The sequence below is a fragment of the Amblyomma maculatum genome, chromosome 1, assembly GCF_055883805.1.
Source record: "Amblyomma maculatum isolate TAMU_Amacu chromosome 1, ASM5588380v1, whole genome shotgun sequence".
NCBI lineage: Eukaryota > Metazoa > Arthropoda > Arachnida > Ixodida > Ixodidae > Amblyomma > Amblyomma maculatum.
Genome location: NC_139344.1, coordinates 396660690 through 396675933, shown reverse-complemented (window position 1 = coordinate 396675933; position 15244 = coordinate 396660690). Strand labels below are relative to the sequence as shown.

At 44.4% G+C, this 15244-nt stretch overlaps 1 protein-coding gene across 1 annotated transcript in view; it reads right to left on the bottom strand.

Moving 5' to 3' along the window:
* Positions 1-15244, bottom strand: part of Ltn1 (E3 ubiquitin-protein ligase listerin) — a 59097-nt gene that overhangs the window by 15134 nt on the left and 28719 nt on the right. Inside the window, exons 20-26 of the mRNA XM_084595613.1 lie at positions 14468-14618; positions 8160-8298; positions 7407-7626; positions 7056-7275; positions 6288-6356; positions 5609-5795; positions 1231-1378 (exon numbers count right to left, since the gene is read on the bottom strand). Of these exons, the coding sequence (XP_084451739.1) occupies positions 1231-1378; positions 5609-5795; positions 6288-6356; positions 7056-7275; positions 7407-7626; positions 8160-8298; positions 14468-14618 (1134 nt within the window). The remainder of the gene's footprint in view (positions 1-1230; positions 1379-5608; positions 5796-6287; positions 6357-7055; positions 7276-7406; positions 7627-8159; positions 8299-14467; positions 14619-15244) is intronic.

The following is a 15244-nucleotide window of genomic DNA, read 5'->3' as shown; positions in this document are numbered from 1 at the left end:
AATTTCAGATTCTGTGGAGTGTGCACGCTCCCAAGTTGGAAATCGCTTTCGCGCCGCCTACTGCTCATCTGAGAGAGCGACCACCAGAAAACAGCTCACAATTCAAATTTCCTACAGTGAATCTCCAACTGCGTATGAATTACCTACACTTTTTGATGCACGGAGCCCAATGCATCCTGCTGGGAATGGCCACTGTCATGGCGCATGTACTACTTGCCGCTTTTCCAAAGTTACATTACACGCCACAAATAGGTCAGCCAAATTTCGGATGGTTGTTTTTGTAGCGAGAGCTACATTGGCCAGTCTCGCCATTTTGCCATGCCTGTCCGAAGACAAAGAAAGAAGAAAAAGAAGAAGAAGAGAAAGAAGGAGAAGAAGAAGATAGATAATTCGGTAGTTGGTAAAGGCGAACAGCAACAGCGAGTTGCTAGGACAGAAGGTTCGTTCGAATGTTGTGACAGCGGTGTGCCCCGGAGTTCGACGCTGAGACATTTCATACCACTAGAAGTATTCTACAGTAGAATGAGAATGGTCAACGACGAGAGGCAAGGGGTGCTCATACGTGAAGTGATTAGAGTAAACTAGAGTAAACTACTAATGTGCAAAAGCCATGTCTTTACTTTCAAGCTGAATCTAAGCGTAGCCATGCGGGTTGCTCTCGCGTAACTCCAGGTTTAACCACAAGCTTAACCGCAGGTAATTTTTCTGAAGAAAGACTGCCTTTGCACGACCACATTTAAATAACTGAGATGATGCCAGTAACCTAATTCTAACTCTCTAGCCACAACGCTTACGACCGAGACAAAAGCATGCTTCAGCAGGTCGCAAGTCGCACCACAAAGTGGTTTTTAGCACCAGGAATTCTGGGGCAGGGTCGGCATGGTGTATCAAGAGCCATTCTTTCGTGGCTCTGGTTAGTAGCTCCAAGGAGTTGTCACTAGAATGGTCTGTGGAAACTTGGGATCGGGACTCTCCATATAACACCCAAAGTCTTCAAATCAACAAGGCTGGCTAAGACCGCCGCTTTGAAGTGTACCCAGTCAAATTTACATTATAAATTACGGGACCGCAGAAATTCTTCTTATCTGGAATTTTGAATGACTCGCCTCGAATCACCAAGGTTCACTGTGCACTACTGAAATCAACAAACACAAATAATCGATTAAAAATCTGCGATATGTACAAAAGTGAAGTGCAGAACCGAAGGGAAGGCATGACAAACTGCATTACCCTGTGGGCTCAGTGTAACTGGCTCGGTGAACATAGTGCTCCCCTTGGCGCTCAGGCTGATGTTGGAGGGCATGAGGCAGAACAAGTGCTGCAGTAGGGATGACAGAATGCCTTCTTCTTGAAGGTAACTGGCGTATTCAGACCTAGCCTGCAGTCAAAAAGGCAATGAAAGTACTTTGCTTCCATAGCACAACAACACAAAAGAAGAAAGGGAGATGAACACTGCAGCTCGGTACCACTGCTGTCCCTTACCTCAGCTTTATTCCCCAATACTGTGTTTGGTTCACTATACTATTCATTGAAATTTATGTGTCAGTAAAATACCGTGGGTTATCAGGCAGGCTACAAAGTAGGGAGTCTCAAAGTGCGCAGCAGGGAACCTCTCAGTTCCTCGCAGACATTTTCCAGTTGCCTGAGCACTTATATCCACTGTAATTGCTTGTAGGCAGCTTTCACTACATAGCCAGCCATTAATAACTACTAATTCTGTGCATTTTATGAATGACCACACATCTACACAATCCTTTAGAAAATAGCCCTGCCGTGCTGATGCAGTGCTTAGGGTGCTCGACTACTGTGTCCAAGGATGCGGGATCAAATCCAGGCTGCGGCACCCGCTTTTCGATGGAGGCGAAAAGTAAGGCACCTGGGTGCTGTGCGACGTCAGTGCACGCCAGGTGGTGGAAATTTCCGGAGCTCTCCACTACAGTGGCTCTGATAGCCTGAGTCGCTTTGGGACGTTAAACCCCACAAACCAACCATCCTTTAGACAGTAGCCCTTTTTGAATGCTGTTGGGGTTACTTGGGACCAAAAAAGACTGAGGATGTCTGCCACAGTGGGTTCTTTTAACTCTTTCCCTACCGTGGGCAAAATGGCCGTTTTCTGTAGGTTTCAGTAGATTTTTTTTTCTGTAAAAACTATCAAGTCTAAAATTTTATACAATACACGAAATGAAAGCTAAACAGATTTGCTTTTTAGGCATTAATATGAAGGTTTTGGATGTAACATACAATATAATTTCCCCAAAACCTGATTTTAGAAAAAAATTGAACAAAACTTGACGAAATGCACTTGTAAATAAAACAAGAAAAGTTTTTTAAATATTTCTAGATATACAAAATACAGAGCATTATATTGGCCACTCCCTGTGAAAAAATAAAAGTTCAGTATTGAATAGTGTTCTTGATGCATAATGAGCAATCAACCAGGGCCGCTGCAGAGCGCCATGCCGAAACGGATGCTGGGTTCCTTTCTTGGGCACAACGCCACTCCCTGTTTAGCGGGAGGCAAGATATCGTGCCCAAACGATGTTGACACCCTGGGAATGAGATAACTGATACCAGCAACACAAACAAAACATCCAGAGTATAGTGAACTAATCAAGAGTGGTCCCAGACGCATGCAAAACAGACCGACAAAGAGTGGCCGCCGATGTTCCGGGCTAATTTCCATCGACATCGGGGTCAGAACTGAATTCTGACGATACAGCAGCATCTTCAGAGTCACTGCTGCTTGGGTCATTGATAAAATTGGTCGTAGACAGTGTGGAATCGTCAAATTTTCGACGTTTCGAAGCGCGCGTTGTCAATGCGAATGCCACCATTCCCGCATGCGACTCCGACGCTGCCGCGTGCTCGGAGCGCGTTAAAAAATAGCCAACTCGCAGGACAACATGTAAACAGCAATAAAATCTAAGTTTCAGTTACCTGACTACACGCTAGATGGCGTAGCGTGCCCGTGAGTGACACAGAAATAATCAAAATTTGCGCGCGAAGTCATTACTAGCGAGCCAAAGTGCGGCCGCCGGTGTTCCGAACTGGTTTCCATTTTCGGCGGGGTCGGAACTGAATTCTGACGATAATTGGTAGTATCTTCAGTCTCTTCTGCTTGTGTCATCGACACAATCGATCATAGATAGTGTGTAGTTGCCAGATTTTCGAAGTTTCGAAGCGCGCGTCGTCAACGCGGATGCCGCCATTCTCGCATGCGACTGAGAAGTTTCCGCGTGTTTGGAGCGCGCTCAAAAATAGCCACTTTGCCAGAAAAATGTAAACAGCATCAGAATCGAAATTTCTGTTATCCGACTACACACTAGATAGTATAGCTTGTCCGTGAGCGACACGGAAGGGTTCAAAATCGGCGCGCGAAGTCATCGTTAGCGGGTTAACAATGCTGAATGGGCACAGTAGGGAAAGAGTTAAAATGCACCGAAATTATGGTACACCCCTGTCTTTGCACTTTGCCTCTATTCAAATGCAGCAGCCAAGGATTTCATACACAAAAATAGGCTGACCAACCAAATGCCACAGGTACTAAACCATTGCAGCAGGTTTATGTCAGCTCAAGTAATCAAACGTCTCTCCTCCTGTTACCGCAAATGTGTAAACTACCAAAATAATGTCTTCATGTAACACCTGCTGTTACGAGTAATCAACATGCACTGTGTACTTCAAGGAAAGCTGAGAAAGACTAAATCTGCTTTCCTGTTTTCAGCAAAAACTGACTTTGGCTCCTAGCGGCTAAAGCTGATGTCTGTTTAGCAGCAAAAGGTGTATTTACTGCCCATAAAAATTGCATTAAAAAAGAATGTTTTGTTCTCACCGCTCGATTGAAACACATGATCTCAATAACGAAAAGGAATTGATCATCATTTAAAAGTAAGTGGAAGTAAGTGGCCTAGGCTCAGAAATCCACGTTTAAAATCGCCTTGTTATTAAAGCAGTTTTGTTCGTGAAAACAAGTGCCCGCAGTGATACAGCTAAACCTCGACGTAACAAACTTCAATGAAATGAAATTCTCGATGTAACGGAATATTTCATCATCATCATCAGCAGCAGCCTGATTATACCCACTGCAGGGCGAAGGCCTCTCCCATATTTCTCCACTTAACCCGGTTCTGTGCTAGCTGCGTCCACTTGACCCCTTGAACTTCTTATATCTCATCCGCCCACCTAACTTTCTGCCGCCCCCTGCTACGCTTTCCTTCCCTTGGAATCCAGTTTGTTACCCTCAGCGACCATCGGTTATCCTCTCTTCGCACTACATGTCCTGCCCATGTCCATTTCTTCTTCTTAATTTCTACTAGAATGTCGGTAACTTGAGTTATTTCTCTTACCCACTCTGCACGGTTTCTATCTCTTAACGTTACCCCTACCATTTTTCGTTCCATAGCCCTCTGGGTTGTCCTCAACTTAAGTAGAACTCTCTTGGTTAGCCTCCACGTTTCCGCCCCATAGGTGAGTACAGGCAAGATGCAACTGTTGTATACTTTCCTCTTGAGTGATACCGGTAAGCTGCTAGTCATAATCTGCGAGTGCTTGCCAAATGCGCTCCATCCCAATCTTATTCTTCTTGTTATTTCCTTTTCATGGTCCGGATCTGCGGTTACTACCTGTCCTAAGTAGACATATTCGCCTACTACTTCCAGTATTTCGCTACCTAATGTAAACTGCTGTTCCTTCCCGAGGCTGTTGAACATTACCTTAGTCTTCTGCATATTGATTTTCAAGCCTACCTTTCTACTTTTCCTGTCTATGTCATCAATCATTATTTGCAGTTCATCCCCCGAGTTGCTTAGCAAGGCAATGTCATCGGAATATTTTGGTTTCCACAACTTTGTGTCCATAGAATACCATGTATACATAGCAGCCTCGGTATAACGAAGCAAATTTTACCGCACTTTCAAAGCTGCGAAATTTCGCAGCTGCCTCGAAACGAAACAGCGGTAAAATTGTGCCGTAAGCGCGGCAGGTTGAGCGGAGCGCGTGCAGTAAAGGTGCACCGCCCGAAAGTAAGACGAAAGGTGCATGGTGGCGGAGCGCGCTGCCGGCTACGTCGTCTGAGGCAGTACAGGTGAGGTTCGCCATGGCCTCCAAAATCACCCCCACAGCAGCGGCGGCCGAATGAGACACCGAATCGGTGATGTGATCACGAAGTAAGTCAGTTGGGCGACGATGATGGTGCAACCAAAAATGTATACATCCGTGTTTTCCCCATTACGTACATAATGCCCAGTTCCACCGCAATTCAAGGCTTTCCCTTTCAATGGTCTGTGAAATGTTCAGGAGGTTCTCGTCTGCATGCCAGATGACAAATTAGGATTTTGCGAAATTTCAACTCGACAAAGTAAACGGCACATTTTACCAACTTCGTTATATCGAGGTTTAACTTTATGTGGCATTTCATTTCTCACTGCCTTCAGGATACGAAACCTGGAATTTCAGTTTAAGCAGACTGATTGAAATTTGTACACGGTAACCTACTTAGGCAAGCCAACATGCCAACCTGTCCCCAGTGTGCCTCTAAGTAACCACCATGGCTGAGAAACGCCAAAGTTACACGGTGCCTGGCTTTGGCAATGCACGGAGTTTTTCTTACCTCAGCTGGCGATGCGCCAAAGAAGGTGAGAATTTCCAGCCAGGACAGAAGGTAGCCCAGGGTGTAGGTGTAGCTGTCAGTGTTGGCCTCCACCAGGCAGCAGTCCCCAATGTCAAAGTCTTGCAGGAGCACCTCCACAACCTGCCCCATTTCAAGCAGTGAAGACACCAGCGGTTCCGGAGGACTTCTGTGGAGCATCGAAACGGGTACGATTGGCATTTTCTCCCAGCAAGGAGCATCTCAAAACTAGTGCAGCATAATGGCGCATGAGGAAACAGCAGCTTCTTTAAAACAAACACTATAATATATGTGCCTGTTAGCCTCGTACATTTATCGTTAAGAAAACTACTGGGTGACTGTATGTCATATATTTTAGTTCAGCAAACGTATGTGCAGAAAACGAGGCAATCGTTGCAAGATACATATGAAGGAAGCCAAGAGCTCCTGACACCAACAAAAGCGCAGGGATATTTTCATTTTGATATTGATCAATGTCAAATAATAATATTAATAAAGTAATCGTGGAGATAACTGATTAGAAAGCGGAAAAAAAAGCAGCCATGTAGCAGAGATATGCAAGACACAGGCATTATAAAAACACATTCAACCAAGTTTCCCTAATTCTGAAAACAAGGTTCAGCATCATTCGCAATGCACCGCACCATTTTAATTCCCATACCTGGACGTCTCATCGCTGTCCTGCTTTTCAATGCCTTGTGCTTCTTCCTTGGCAACTGTTGGAACAATCCTAGGCGAAAATAACGAACGAATGCCCGTCAGTCTCAATCTGTTATCAATGCAATAAGTACAATGTGGCAGGTATATTCATTTTTCTGAGTGAAAACTGATCCAATGGCTCTTAAGATGCCGTTAGTATACTGATAAGATTGCATCTGCACTTTTTTCCCCACCAGTTGCTTCAAATTTTCAACACCTACACCAAAATGGACTTCATGATCACCGTTTCGATAAGAGCACAGATTACCTCTGAAATGCATGCCCCAAAAAAATGTCAGCGCATCGCAGTTTATACAGTTTACACTCTTCAATTTAGTGCTAAAGCTCCATTTTTAATGAAAGAAAGAAGCACCTTTGTTGCTAGAGCGGGGTAGTCTATTAGACAAGGGCTAACTCGACACTTAAGAAGGAAAATTTTGTCCTCAATGCTTGTTTAACACCCTAAAGCAGCCTGCGGGCCTCGGAAAACAATATGGTGAAATCAGAGAGATTCTTCTGCACGCTCCCCTAAAATGTTTCACCAAACAAGTCCTTCTTTGTCTCACTTCAAACAAAATGTGGCCACCCTGGTTAGGTCTTGGGATCCCGCACTGGGCTCTGCAGTTGAATGTCATAGCCACTAGGTCATCATTTAGGCTGGTACACAATTTAGAACTGATGAGCTGTCATCGGGCATCAAATAAAAGCTGCAAACCTCTAGTGCGCTTACTTTTCAAGCAGTGTGTGGGCCCCCAACTGCAATGCAAGTGACTTGAATGTGGCCAGGGGCGTCAGCTTCGACAGGAGATTGTGCAGAGCCATTGTGCCATCAACGTGATTTCGGAAGCCCTCGATGAATTTGGTCACACATTTCTCGCTCGCAAATTCCAGCGTCAAGGCGAGTTTCTTCAGCAACACAGACGCCATCTCACTTGGACGTGCCGAGAGCTCTGCAGGAAAAACGTGGCGGAGAAGCTTACCACCACAATTTTTTTTTTTTCGTTGCCACCTCTGCGTATATGAGCAGTACTAATGCGTATAGCAAGAATGTGGCAATGAGCGACGAGGCAGGCATGCTTACGGGCGATGTCGATGAATCCAGGGATCAGCACGGAGAAGACTGCCTGAGTGTAAAACTCTTCCCATTCGACATCAAAGCCTTCGGGGAGCTTGCACTGTTCCCGAATCGGCTGCGACTTGTCAGTGACGAGGGCAACCTGGAGCAGAGCACTGAGCAGCTCGCACGTGAAGATGACTTCTCTTGTGGAGAAGAGCTCCACTGCTCTCCTCCAGTTGAATTTCTGCCAGAAAGAAATAGAGACGAAAAGCGCATAAACGACCATAGAGCCAAGAACTCAACAAAATCAGGTTAATCGAAGCCGAGTGAATCCAAAGTCTGTAATGCTTTTCACAATGCTCTCAGTGACTGCTCAGCTACAGCACTAGTTTATTGGAGTTCTACGCGTGAAATGGTTATCAAAAATTCACTATATCTGCCTGTAAAAATTCATTTTGTGTTGTTAGCACCTAGGCTGAATGCTGCTTGAGAAAGCTTAATGGAGCCAAAGCGACTAACAGCAAGTGACACTAAACGTTAAGGGTGTTCGAAGTAAGGCCTCACCCCTCTGCAGTACAGAACGGCATGTTAGCATTATTTTCATGCCGAATGAATAAAAAAGTTTCTCTCCCTCTCAAAGGGGTGCAAGAAACAAAAAAAGAAAATAAAGGCAGATATATAATTGAGGCCTTAGCATGCGCCAATGGTCCAGCAAAGTGTTGAATGATTTGAGAGAATTTTAAAGATGTGAAAAGGGCAGTAGGGAAGGACCCTTGCCTGATTCCATGTAGCAATGCTTAGCAGCACGAAGTCCCAGTTGCAAGGTGTCAGCGCTTGGGGACAACACTTGAGGACCGCCAGGTAGAACCGGCACGCCATGCGACTCCATTCAAATTGGTCTTCCAAAAGACCGGCACTGGAAAAACCACCACAAGGGGATCCCAACATGCTTGACGCTCATTTCGAAACAACAAATTTGCACAGAAAAAGTAAATTGCGGCATCTGGTGTCTTGAAAGCGACACACAGACTACGAGATGGCTGCCATAATAGAGGGCTCTTGATTCATTTGGATCATCTGGGGGTCCTTGACGTGCACGCACTGACCATGCACTGACATCGCAAAGCACATGGGCACCTTTTGAGTTTCGCTTAGGTCAAGACATGGCAATGCAGATAAAACCAAAATGGAAAGAAGCCCGGAAAGAAAAAAAATGAAGAAAAGTGTCCTGCATACACAAACAGTTCAGTTCAGTTCAGTCGTTCAGTCGTGTCCGACTCTTCGTTACCCTATGGACCATTTCACGCCACGCTTTCCGGTCTCTCACTATCTTCCTAACATCACATAACTTCATCTGCAGTGCCTCGAGGATGCCATCTAACCATCGCGTTCGCTGCCTACCCCTTCTCCGGCGACCGTCAACCTTTCCCAACATCAAATCTTTCTCCAGCGACTCCTCTCTTCTCATCAGAGGACCAAAGTAGCTGAGTTTTAACTTTAGAATTTGACCCTCCAATGAGCAGTCAGGGTTTATGGTCGACAATATCGACTGATTTGATCTTCTGGCAGTCCAAGGAACTCTCAAGAGTCTTCGCCAGCACCACAATTCAAACGCATCAATTCTTCGGCGGTCAGCCTTTTTCACAGTCCAACTCTCGCATCCATACATCACAACTGGAAAGACCATAGCACGAGTTATACGGATCTTGGTTGGCAGACTAATGTCTCTGCTCTTTACTGGGCGGTCAAGGCTAACCATTGCTCTCTTTCCCAGAAGCAGGTGTCTCCTAATTTCATGGCTGCAGTCTCCTTCCGAGGTAATCTTGGAGCCCAAGAAGAGAAAATCTGTCACAGCTTCCACTTCTTGTCCATTGATGCTCCAGGACTTGATAGGGCAAGACGCCATGATCTTTGTCTTTTTTATGTTCAGTTTAAGCCCAAACTTCTCACTTTCTTCTTGTACGCGCATCAGAAGTCTCTTGAGTTCCACTTCACTTTCTGCCATTAAAGTGGTATCATCCGCATATCTAAGGTTGTTGATACGTTTTCCAGCAATCTTCACTCCATATGAAGACTCGTCCAGACCGGCCTTCCTCATGATGCACTCTGCATATAGGTTAAATAGGCAGGGCGACAGTATGCAGCCTTGCCTCACTCCTTTCTCAATCGGAAACCAATCGGTAAGACCATGCCCAGTTCTGACTGTGGCCTCTTGTCCTTCATACAGGTTCCTGAGGAGACAGATGAGGTGAACTGGAACTCCCATCTCTTGGAGAGCTTGCCACAATCTGCTGTGATCTACGCAGTCAAACGCTTTCGCATAATCAATAAAGCAGAAGTAGATGGGTTTCTGGAACTCTCTTGCTTTTTCCATGATCCAGCGGAGGTTGGCAATTTGGTCTCTAGTTCCTCTGCCCTTGTGAAACCCAGCTTGCACGTCCGGAACCTCCCGATCCACATACTGCTGCAGCCTACCTTGGAGGATTTTCAACATCACCTTGCTAGCATGCGAAATAAGTGCGATCGTGCGGTAGTTGGAACAATCTTTGGCACTGTCTTTCTTTGGAATGGGGATGTAAACTGACCTCCTTCAATCCTGTGGCCACTGCAGAGTTGTCCAAATCTTCTGACGTAATGTATGCAGAATGCTAACAGCGTCATGGTTGAGGTTTTGAAGCAACTCAGCTGGAATGCCATCACTTCCGCTGGCTTTCTTCTTAGCAAGACTGGCTAAGGCCCATTCAACTTCACTCTTCAGGATGCCCGGCTCGAGATCAGTAATCACAACCGTCTTATGTTGGGTTTGCACATTCGGGTCCTTCTTGTACAGTTCTTCTGTGTATTCCTGCCACCTCTTCTTTATCTCTGAGGCTTCAGTGAGGTCCTTGCCTCGTTTGTCCTTTATCACGCCCAGCTTAGCACAGAAGCTTCCTTTGATATCTTTGATTGTCTTGTACAGAGCTGTTGTGTTCCTTAATTGGCTGTTGTCCTCAACTGCTTGGCACTGTATGTTCAGGAAGGCATTCTTATCTCTCCTTGCTATTTTCTGAAAGTCCGCATTGAGAACCTTGTATCTTTCTCTTTCCCCCATAACTTTGCCGTCCTCCTTTCCTCAGCTATTTGCAAAGCCTCTTCAGATAACCAGTTTGCTTTCTTGCATTTCTTTTGCTTTGGAACTACCTTAGTAGCAACTTCTTGTATTATATCACAAACATCAGTCCACATCTCTTCGGGCTCTCTGTCTTCTAGATCTAATTATTGAAATCGATTGCTCACTTCCACAGCATATTCTAATGGAATTTGATCCAGATCATACCTGAAAGGCCTTCTAGTTTTCTGAGTTTTCCTCAATCGAAGCTTAATTTTGGCAACAAGAAGCTGATGATCGGTGCCACAATCGGCCCCAGGCCTTGTTTTTACTGCTTGTATAGCGCTTCTCCATCTCTGCCGGCAAAGAATATAATCGATCTGATTCCTGTACAGACCGTCCGGTGAAGTCCATGTGTAGAGGCGCCTCTTGTGCTGTTGAAAACGAGTATTCGCTATGGTCAGGTTGTTTTCTTGACAAAACTCTACTAGCCTCTGTCCAGCTTCATTTGACTCGCCAAGGCTGAACTTGCCTACAATTCCGGATATTTCTTCACTCCCGACCTTAGCATTCCAGTCTCCTACGAGAAAAACGACGTCTGATGATGGGGTGCGGTCTAAAAGGCATTGTAGGTCCGCATAAAATCTCTCAACATCAGCTTCTTCAGCAGTAGTGGTCGGTGCATAGACTTGGATAACTGTTATGTTGAGAGGGTGACCTTGGATACGAAGTGAAATCATTCGGTCGTTTTTGGGGTTGTACCCTAGCACTGCTTTACCCATTCTTCTGTTTACTAATAGAGCGACCCCATTCCTTCTCTTGGATTCGTGCCCACAATAAAAGACATAATGGTCGCCGGAGTTAAATTCTCCCATTCCGGTCCACTTGAGCTCGCTGATACCCAAGATATCAATGTTCAATCGGTTCATTTCTCGCTTGACGACATCCAGTTTACCTTGCGTCATAGATCTTACATTCCATGTTGCTATGTGATATATCTCCTTGCAACATCGGACTTTCCGGTCGCTTCCCGACACATCCACAACTGAGTGTCCTTTTGGCTTTAGCCCAGCCGCTTCATTCGTCCTGGAGCTACTAGGAATCGCCCTTTGTTCATCCCCAGTAACATGTGGGACGCCTTCCAACCTGGGGGGCTCATCTTCCGGCGCCATATCATTAATGGTATTGTGACTGGCCATAGGGTTTTCTTGGCAGGAAATACTGGAGTGGGTTGCCATTACCTTCTCCAGTGAATCACATTTTGTCACAACTCTCTGCCGTGACCTGTCTATCTTGGGTGGCCCTACACAGCAGAGCTCACGACTTCATCGAGTTTCGCAAGCCCCTCCGCCACGACAAGGCAGTGATCCATGAAGGGGCATACACAAACAGATAGCGGGAAAAGTTTGAGCGCCGACCAATCGTTCTAAAAAATGATGTTTCGGCCTTGCTATAACGGGGCCGAAACATCATTTTGTAGTGTGGCTACAGTCTGTCGACTACAACCTCGAACCTTTCCCGCCACGAACATATCTGACCAGACAAGTTTCCGTCAAACCCAGGATTTCATATGTAAGCAAAAAATGAGACAGCACTAGTACGAGACTAAACTGCCAGGCTTAAAAACTAAGTGAAGAATTGCGCAGCATAATATGTCTCTCAGATATGCAGAATTTTATTCCAAGAAAAGAACACCTTTTAAAAAATCTTATTTGCAGCAATTGAATCACAAAATGCTGGGTCGCCTTCAATACGTACTAGCAGTAGAATTTTAGCGTGACAAAATACTGCTACAAGTAGGGCTTCCAACCTTCGGAACATAGCTATAGCATCAAGACTTGGGCCACATTTTTCAGTTAGCAAGAAACTGCTTTTAGTAAAATTTCCCAACAAAATTTTTTTCATGCAAGCAAGCTGACAACGTAAATAGCACTGTTCTTGGGTTTCTTACTGATTCTCTCGATGAGCTCCCCATTTCCTTTGTTCATGTCAGCTCGCTATGCCTGGACAACACTTAACTCTGAAAGAATGAATATCAGCCTACAGTCAAATCTTGTTACTATGAACACCACATTACAAATTTTCTAAATTAATGAATTTTTGAAAAATCCCCGATCGACCCGCCACGATCAATTTGAAAGACCGAGACAAGACTTTCAAGCTTCAGGGAACACTGAAGATGCGGTCATATTGAACTCTGATGTTTTTTTTGTGTGTGGATAAAGTCCGCCTTTCGTCGCTCGGTGCAATCACGTAACCATGAGGTGCTGTGCAAAGTGGAAGGTGGTGTATGTGTTTTAATGGTGTAATGTATAGTTTGTGGTCGTGTGTGCTGCATGCGGCAGAATAAAATAACTGATTTCTTCAAATAAAGCAGCTTTAAAGTTGGTGCAACATTTTCATTTGAGGTTTTGCTTGTCCACACGCGTGTCTACTGCCAAGGTACATCATTTTCATACCTAGGTTTGACCACTGGCTTAGGACTGCAGATTTTTTATTACAACGATATTTCAAAGTAACGAACGATTTCTTGCGGTCCTGAGTATTTCGTTATATCAAGATTTGACTGTACTTGTTGGCTCCCCTAATTACAAGAACAATGACAGGGGGCAAAACTTAAAACATTTAATCATATGCGTAATACACTGCATAAATATTTCTTAAAAAAGCCGGACAAAATACAGTCATCACTAGGGATGGTTTACACAAAAGTGATAGAACTGGAGGAAACCTTTCAGAGCTCCGCCACAGTGGCTCAGTGGTTAGAGTCCACACCGATGTGATGGTTTTGATCCCAGCCATAACGAATATGTTTCAATGAAGCGAAATGCAAATCACTCGTGTACTGTGCAATGTCAGTGCGCGTTACCGAAACCAAGGTGGTCGAAATTACCACAGCCCTGCACTTTGTCTACCTTCATAGCTGATGTTGCCTTGGAATGTTAGGGCCCAACAGACCGTACCCTATCTTTAAACTAGGGGTGTGTGAATATTTGAAATTTTGGATACAAATCGAGTATGTTTGTTAGTCGACGCATACTCGTATCCGAAAAACTGATATTCGAAATTTTTCAACAATTAGAAAATTACCGCATACACCAAAAATTTCCAAATTCACTGCAGTTTAACCACACTACACACTTCACTGGAATGCTCGACTGCATTGATTTTGCAGTGAAGCATCCTCAATATGCAATGGGGCCTTCCCGTGTGTGTGCATAAAGTATAGCACTCGAAGAAACTGGGAAAAAGGATCAGATCACTATCTCTTTGCAGGGGTTCGTCATCATGCAGAGGTTCGTTAGATAAAAATTACTGCGATGCAAAAGGTTTCCGGCATTTTTCTAGGCCCATTAGGAAATCCAAGCTTTCGGTTAACTCGGAAATTTCTAGTACCTTGAAGGCCGAATTAATGAGTTTACGACAATAAGCAGTGATACGACAAATCTGCCCAGTTTCTTGCAAATCCTTCATGTACAAATAAAAAAAAAGAAGATTCAGTCTTGTACAAAATTTATATAGGATTTTTTAGTACAACTTTTCAGTAGCACTTTGTGCAATACTAGTGCAATACTAGTTTGCAATACCCTGCAAAATTCTGAAATAAACAAGACAAACAATGTTTGCTATATTTTATTTTTCCATTTTTTCTTTACTGATCAAATATTTGATATCTGAAGGATTTTTCGCCATATTCCTATTCGAAAATATGAACATTCCTATGCCTCTAGTTTGAAACACTGTATTCCACAACAAAAACAAGAAGGTCAACTGTGCAACCCATTTTAAGATGCTTCCATTCAATATCTGTGCTTCCTGTCACTACAAGTTGGTCTCATTTGCATGCTTTATTCATTTCATTGAGTAGACACCCTGCCAAGACCCAGTCAATGGCTTTTACAGCAGCGGATGACCAAACGAAGAGACCCTCGATTTCCTTTGTTCTCGTCAGTTCGATGAAGAAAATGTGAAGGGAAGCCTTCCAAGTAGTACTCACTCCTCGTCTCTCAAGTACAGTTTGGGCTGAGAACCTCTCGTTCCTTGCAGGCAGTACAGCAGTGACACCACGGCCTCGTGGACTCTATCCGCATTTGCTGAATCGAGGCTTTCCAAAGCCTTGCAGGCAAGACCCACAAGGTGAGCAGCCACTGGACGAAGAACGCAAGAATGATTCCAGCAACTATCAAAAATGTAAACAGTACAACAGCGGCCAAAAAAAATCCAAGCAAAAACTTACACAAGCTCTCTGCCACTGTAACACAAAGGGTAAGATAACAGAAATACTTATAACCATTATTACACAGTAGCCAGCATCACTAAATGCAAAAAATTGTGGGGGTTTAAGCATGGCTTGAACCTAGTGATTGAGCGAAAGCTGCGAGTGTTTCAGCGAATTTTTCTGCGGATGCCTAATATAATGTGTCGCCGTCACAACGTTCAAACGAACCTTCTGTCCTAGCAACTCGCTGTTGTTGTTCGCCTCTGCCAACTACTGAGTTATGTCTCCTTCTTCTTCATTTTCTTCCTCTTCTTTTTCTTTTTTTTTTTTCTTCTTTTTCTACGTCTCTTTTTCTCTTCTTCTTTTATTTTTCTTCTTCGTCTTCCACAGTGCCATGCAGACAACTTGAAAACCTACGGTAGTATAGCTTTCACTACTAAACACCCTTTTGAATTTCAGAAAAACGGCCCCTGCAAAAGAAACAACTACTATACAGTTTAAATAAACCAATTATAAAGTGCTCACTGCATGTAGGTGCAGTTCCGCAGGGAGCTG